We start from the raw sequence: 7,732 nt of genomic DNA, 5'->3' as shown, positions 1-7,732 counted from the left end.
GAGCTCAGATCTCTTGATATCGGGACAAGAAAGGTTATGCACATGAACAAAAGCATGTATCTTAAGTCTTCCGTTCCGCGACTGTACATCTCACGCCGTCAATGGGGTCGCAGAATATTGAGTCTTTAATGTCTTCACAACAGGATTATTCTGGGTACAGCACATAGAGTTGCAAATAGAAGAGACCCTCTTCTTAATATGGTCAGGAATCACGAAGAAGTGGGCAAAGGAGCATTTCTGTACAAAGCAGCGGAGGAGGCTGCTGAAACAGTCGGACTTGACTTTAGTATTAGGGGTGAGCAAAATGTATCAAATCTAATCTATCTCGAGTACTCACTCCTGAAAGCCCGGATTAAGGAAGCACAAGAGAAAAACTTTTGTGAACAGCTCCTCGATAAGAGGATGCACGGTATCTTCCACAGAAATGTGAAGGATCAGTCAATGTCTTGTGAGCTAACGTTTGCTTTCCTTAAATCGCCCGGATTGAAGTCTGGTACAGAGGGTTTCATTTTTGCATGCCAAGACGGTGTCATTTCCACCTTAACATACCGTCGCCACATTTTGAGCCAAGACATTCCCGATGATAGCTGCAGGGCGTGCCATGTACACCCCGAGCATTTAGCTCACATACTATCTAGTACTACTAGGAGTGCTTTATTACCATCTCTGTCACTCCTACGGCATTCACCTTAATATCGCTCCTCTAAATGCTCCTAGGGAAATTGAGTCAATTGTCGAGAATGGGAAGTGCCGCATATACTGGAACTTTATATTCTCGACAATTGTTTCTGTTGCTCACTGGAGGCCTGACATGGTTCTTCTGGACTTCAAGATGCGAACCATGTTCGTTATCGAATTTTCGGCACCAGCTGACAAAAACATCATAGCTAAGGAGAATGAAAAGAAAGACAGGTATCGAGACCTTATAAGGGAGTTGCAACGATTGTAACCGGAATATTCTGTTAAACTGATCGTCCTTATCATCGGCGCTCTTGGAGGTGCCAAGCTTTCACTTGCTAATAGCCTAAAAAGCATCCCTGCGTGTCAACAATATGCTAGAACACTTGCGGGAAAAATGCAGAAGGCGGTTGTCCTTGAGTCACTCCGTGTTCTTAGGGTGCACGAGGCTTTTGCTGGATCGTCGTATTGATTCCTTTACAGACTGTAACCACCTATCGCGGTTGTGAGACGTGGTTGTGGCTGAAATTTTACCGCGATTTCGTTGGAAGCGGGTGCAATTTTTCATATTAGCACCCGCTCCCGGCGAAATCCTGCGGTTGTCCTTATGACAAATTTTTAATTATATATATTCGGTTAATATAACCATTATAACCATTCGGTTCACTTTTGATTCCTCTAAAATCAAGCCGAGGGGCCTATGGCAAAGCCATCGAACGCGTCCTCGGGTTTCGGATAGAGGGTCCCTGTAACAAGGGTTTCTGCTGAATATGGTTACAAAAATAAATAGGCAGTCGCCGACAATTGTCCCGCTGCGGAATAGTTCTTCATCCCTCTTAATACTTTTTTCGCCTCCTCGGTAGTGATGGGTGGGCATTCTTTATCATGCTGCCTGATGGTCAGCAGCTTTGACATTTAAGTGAGCTACGTCGCATTGGAAATAAACCGGTTCGATTCGAACAATGCACAGGTCTAATGCAAACTCGTCAGGCACTTGTAACAAAAGTTGTGCACCATGTCCGGACCTGGAGCTTTCCAGTTACTTGCCCTTTCACGACTGCCGAATCATCCAAAGCTGTGATGTTTGTCAGTTTCATTTCAGGGCTATTGCTTGCCCTTGCTTTCTCCAGTTTGAACCACGCAATGTCCAAATTGCATCTGTTCATTCTTCCCCAAACACCCGACCAGTAGTTACTCAGTTACTCAAATACAAATCTTCTAATAGAGGGACTCCGGTTTCTGGCTGGTTATTTTGCTTTACACTTAGTTCACGATAGAACCTTCTTTCATCTGTCTGAAAGTTTCGATTAACACCTTTAACGCTGTTCGTGTTGCATTCAAATACGTAGGTAAACCCTTGCTGTTGATGTCTTCTATTAGTGCACACACATCATTTGTGATGTTCATTTTGGGCAAAGAATGCCTTAGTGTTGGTTCTACATGTCTGAACTCTAGTAAAGCATAACTAAAATTCCTTCCAAGGTGCTGTAGTTTTTCTGGGATTTCGCTATGCACGTCACCGTTATTAATATCCGGATGTGGTTCTAATGGATCCGGTACATGATGTTCATTATCGACAGCACCTATGTCTTCAGCTTCAATCAAGTTTTCGTTGTTCAACTCTTCCAAGGCGAGTTCATCAATAGGAAGCGGCTGTTTCACTTCCATTCTGATAGCAGCTATTTTAACAGCTGAAATCAGTCGGTTTACAGAAATTGAGCATTTCTGATCAGCCAGATCCTGCTCATTTATTTTTGTGGCTAGCTCTGGGTATTTAAGTAAAAAGAGTCTATTATGTTCTCTCCTCACACTTCGTTGCTTTTTTGGTTGCTGAGCCTCTGCTTCTGCCTCTGTTTGTGTGAGGCCATCCTCCTCTGGAGGATGTGGTGGTGTTGGATCATCAATAGGTTGAGGAAGAACATCAATTGCTCCTGCTTGACCGAATGACGCGGCCTCCTCTAACTGATGTTCATTGGCGTCGTTTTTCCACGCTAAATCAACCTGTTGTTTAATCTTCATTGCTCGGTCTTCTGTCAAGTGTAAATGAGTCCTGTGCCCTTCACCTTAGCGATAAGATCTCTTAGTGCGACTTTCTGTATATTAGGATACTTTGCAGCACATTTAGTTCTTATATTGTATCCTTTCTCCATTTTCATTTCCAACTTCGCACTTTCGTAATAGAGATGCACCAACTCCTCTTTCATTGTGGTATCCCAATTGATGCTCTCCCCCGGTATTTCTGTCGAAGTGGTTGGCTGTAAATAGCTAACGCTAGCTAAAGCATCCTCAGCAGGCACAGTTTATGTTCCACTGCTTACCGTTTGACGCAGATGTTCTTGCTGACCAGCTGTTTGGGTAGTGAGATCTGCCTGACAATCTCGCAGCTCACCATCGCCACCGTCCCGCATGCTGTGGCCCCCAGCTGTGGCTCCAGGGGCGCCCTGACGATCCTCCGAAAGCGACAAGCGTTTAAATATCTTTAATATACTCTCCATTATTATTTGGGTTTTGGTGTTCTTCTTAGTCTCGCTCCTCATCGTTATCAGCCTTTTTGGCATGGGAAACACTGCCACTAGCAATGCTACCGCCAACATAGCCGTCAAAGTCATGAGAGAAAAGCTCAGTTATTATTATTATTATTATTGCACCATTATGCGTAACTTCGTTCGATTTTGGTATCATTGCACTAACAGGGAGTTGAAGAATTTATACACGAATCTCATATTTAAAATCTTATTTCCTGTAGTTCTTAATATTTCTTATCTATACGATTCTATTTTTGTGTGACTTTAGTTCTAGTGCAGTATTTGAGTCTTCAAAGAAAAAAATCCTGATATTGGTCGCAGTTTTTGCCAATAAGTAAACACAAGTACGCAACAGTACACTTTACTGTGTTATCAATTCTATATTGTGATATTGCGTTATAATGATAAATTAAAACGTAAATTTGTCTGTTGTGTTATTGGTGACATACCATGTTATTCCAATCACATTGCTTGAATTTTGAAAAAAAAGACTGAATTTACTTTCGAAAAGTCTGATACTTTTTCTTATTTTTAAATGATGTTTTTATATAGTTGAAAAAGTTTTGAATTAAATTTACTAGTTTAACCCAATATTTATGGTTCTGTACCTAATATGTGTTTTTTAAATGTGCAGAGTCAATTATTAATGGTGTATACATGCACTTATACAATTGAAAAGTGATATTACATTGAGACGGCCAAATTGCAGTCATGCGCCCAAGGTTGTGAGTCCAAATGGCGCGCCCGCCGAAGGTTAATTGAATAAAAGAAATCGCCAATACAAACCAATGTTATTATAGCATTTCCGATTAGTAATTTTAAATTCCTATTACTTTGGCGTGCTCCTCTCATCTTGAATTGATGACGCCGAGTATATATTAAAGAAACTAATTTAAGTTCAAAATTTGTTTGCCTTTTCTGTCTTTTGTTGTCTGCCGTAACCATTATCATGCACTCTCTGTTTTTTTTCTAATGTAACCGAAAGTTGGGTAACTTCTCCAATTATTGTAAACCTTCATTGACTAATTGTGACACATTATAAACTAGATAACTTTTCTGAAGAAGGCTAACAGAAGAGCCGAAACGTCTTCTTTTGTATTATGAAGGTACTTAAAATTTGACTTTTAGTTTTACTAGTCTTAAGTTTTATTTCTTAATCATTGGAATGATTTAAGAAATGTTGACTTCTTGATTTTTTTTCAATTCTCTGCAGTTTTTTTTCTCATAGTACATTTTCCCGGCCACGGAGTATTCGTGCACGTACGCGTTCGTTACTTAGACCCACGCGCACTGTTCTGCGTGGTACTTGTCCCTTTAAACTAATCTCAAACTTGAGACGTAATTTCATGAGAAAACTCGGAAACCCTATTCTTATTACATAAAGTATCGTATGCCAAGACAGCGTAGTCTTTTCACTATTCTCAGAGAATTTGTACTTTAACGCTATTATAATCAAAGTTTGAAGCACATTCTATCATTTTTTTTCCAGCCGGAATTCTCATCAATGTTGAATGCAAAGCTTGGGCCAGGAATATTATCCACAGCCGAAACGACAAACTAGGATCTGTGCACTTTGAGCTTATGATAGACTGAAAAAGTAACCAACATTGCTGTATTGAACTCGCCAACCAAGAATGTCAGATAATCATAGTTGTAATTGTAAAACGTAGCTCATTAGTGGTTTTCGATAATACGACTTGCCTTTCATGCGACTCGAGAAGTTACATCAGAATCAGACTATCCCGAGCAAGCGATTTCAGGATCTTCATTTTTTTTTAATATTTGGGATATGTGAGCATAAAAGAATATCAAGTAAATTGAATCCTGATCGTCGCGATATTTCTCGATTATAAGTATTCATTACGAAAAGGATAGGTATTGTCGAAAACACGTTGTAATATTTAGGTAAGAAATACTATTAAATGAGTACGGTGATTATGGCAAGACATCAATTATCGCTGCAACCTAGGTTTTGTAAAAATTTTCATGTAGTTTAAATAAATCGACACCTGACATTGATTTTTGAGCCCTTATCTTCGACTTTTCTATTCTTAAGTTCGATATGAGGAACCTTGTTCCTAATGGGGTCGTTGCATGAATTTTAGGTAATATATTTTTTAAATACTGCATATAATTCTGAAAATCTTAGTGCATTGAAACATTTTTTTAAATACTTCAGATGCGTGAGAGTGAGATGTTTTTGAGCATAACTTCAAATTTTTGTCAATCACATGTTGGAATCATAAGATAATTTTTCCTCCAATTTCTGCCCATAGCTTTTTTTAACATAAAATTATGTCGGCAGCGGCTGGAGTGAGTGATTACTAGTCACTCAAGTCACTCGATGAGAAAAAATTTCTCACCACCCACATTTCGACTTCTGGCACGTTCACATTGTCACACTTTACCAATTGTGGTTTTAGTGAAATTCTAGACATTTTAAATACCGTTTAGGCCCTTGTTCATAGTTCTAAAACACGTGTACAATAATAAACACAATAGGTTATGCTTATTGTTTACACTGGCGATAGGTAGCAGTCATATAGATTTCCCCACCAGCTGGACAACCGCGATATTTAGAGTGAATTACTTTCGGAAATCCGCCAAACCAATCAGATTTTTCCGAAAAAAATTCAAAAAGTATACTTTTTTAATTTTATAATTTTTTTTAAACTTATTTGAAAAAGCTTTCCCTTCGAAATTACATTTATTTTCAAGTATTCTTTTAATTTACCTCTGAAAAAAATTAAAATATGCAGCCACCCTATTTGAAAAAGGAACAATCAATACAATTATAATTTTCGTAAGACTTAAAGGCATGCGCTAGTTTTCTTGTAAATTTGCCTTTAGAATTGAGTTTTTAAAAGGAAACATGGACTTGGAGCTCAAAAATGCAATGTCTTTCACGAACGTTCGCTTTTCTATGTCGGGACTGCCTTCATCTTTACATGTTACTAACAGTCGGATCAAAATATCGAACACGAATAAATTGATAGTTTTTGGACGGTCTTGTGTTAAAACTTGTATAATAATAATAAGATTATTATCTCAAGCCATTTTAAATACAAAGTTTAAATCATTCCGAAATATTGATTTGTTCGTATCAAAACCTAATGGCCATATCAGGTTGTCCAATATCTTCGAAAGCACTGAGTTTTGACACTGAAATGCCTTAAACGAGAACGTTTCGAGAAATCTGAAGCGATCAGTGCTGCACTATGTAATATCTTTGACAGAACCTCTACTGTGTTCATCTCATGTAAACGCACACGTGCAGCAAATACTTTCAGAGTACACACTGCATGCGAATTGATAAGGAAAGATTACATCTGAGTGATTATAATTATTTGTTGTTGCTGTTGTGAAATGACTTTAAATGATTCCGAAAAACTCAGATGTTTATTTGTGTAACGTTTTGGACTATGTTTCCAAAGACAGATCTCCTAAACTCTAACAGTTATGGTAGTTAACATTGACATGCGTACAAGTTCAAAGACCGGCTTCCTTCTTTCAAGAAACCACTATCCATGAATATCTTTCATCTTCGAAAAAGTTGTATTATATTTTTGTTAAATAGAGTAGGTTATAAAGTATTATCTCTAAAACATCTCTTAGAATATAATATACTTTCCAAAATATTTTTAAAACTTTGTTTCTTTTATGGTAAATTATTCAAAGTATTACAAACTCTTATGTTATACAATGTTTTCTACATGTACAAATTATTAATCTCCTGTAGAGGTTATAAAAAAATGTGTATAAGAATGTGCACTGGGTGTTAAAAGCATTACACGCTGTTAGCGAAACCAGAGTTTTTCAGAATCTTTAGTTGGAATTTCTACACTTTTAAAGGTGTTGCATCGTCAAATTGTGATCTAAATATTGTAGTTTAACCTCTATCTGCAAGTAAGCTATAATTCCTACATAATGGTATACAGAAAAATATAATCTGAAAAATTTCAGTTAAACAAAATGATCCGTGTTGTTTTAGACAATTTTGTTCAGGGATATCACGTAAGTTTGCTTGAATTGTACATTGACATCTATTTAATGTAAAATAGTGCAAGGAACAATGTTTTAATACCAGATAAGTAATCCATGACAAATGCCATAAAACAGAAGTGTTGAAAAGTACTGTATTTTGTGTTAAAAAATATCTGACAACATTTGAGCTGCATATATTTGATTTATATTATTTCATTATGAAAGAAATACACAACGAAAATTTTTTTCGAAATTGTAAAGAATAAGATCTACATCTTCCTAACAATGAAATAGTAATACATTTGAATGTCCAGATATTTAAAAATATATTAAAAACTCTGCTTTATTATTTTTCTTCGTAAAATTAAGTTCCTCATAATAACTTAGAGATCTTTCACGTTTGAACACTTTGATTTCCTGTGCGAGAGTCTACTAGAATTATATTTAGTTGAAGAAGATAGAAATCAACATGACATTATAACCATCGAGAAGGCTCGAAGTTTCACGTTAAAAGGAAAAAAACTTTGCGAATGTCGAGCTAGGTA

General features: G+C 37.1%; 1 protein-coding gene across 1 annotated transcript in view; it reads left to right on the top strand.

The window, feature by feature from the left end:
* LOC117179319 (sodium/potassium-transporting ATPase subunit beta-2-like) overlaps positions 1-7,376 on the top strand; it is a 111,048-nt gene extending 103,672 nt beyond the window's left edge. Inside the window, exon 6 of the mRNA XM_033370982.1 lies at positions 4,693-7,376. Within this exon, the coding sequence (XP_033226873.1) occupies positions 4,693-4,796 (104 nt within the window). The 3' untranslated portion in view covers positions 4,797-7,376. The remainder of the gene's footprint in view (positions 1-4,692) is intronic.
* The last annotated feature ends 356 nt before the right edge of the window (positions 7,377-7,732 follow it).

The sequence above is a fragment of the Belonocnema kinseyi genome, chromosome 9 (assembly GCF_010883055.1).
Source record: "Belonocnema kinseyi isolate 2016_QV_RU_SX_M_011 chromosome 9, B_treatae_v1, whole genome shotgun sequence".
Lineage (NCBI taxonomy): Eukaryota > Metazoa > Arthropoda > Insecta > Hymenoptera > Cynipidae > Belonocnema > Belonocnema kinseyi.
Note: the sequence above shows the minus strand (reverse complement) of the source record. Positions and strands in the feature narration are given on the sequence as shown.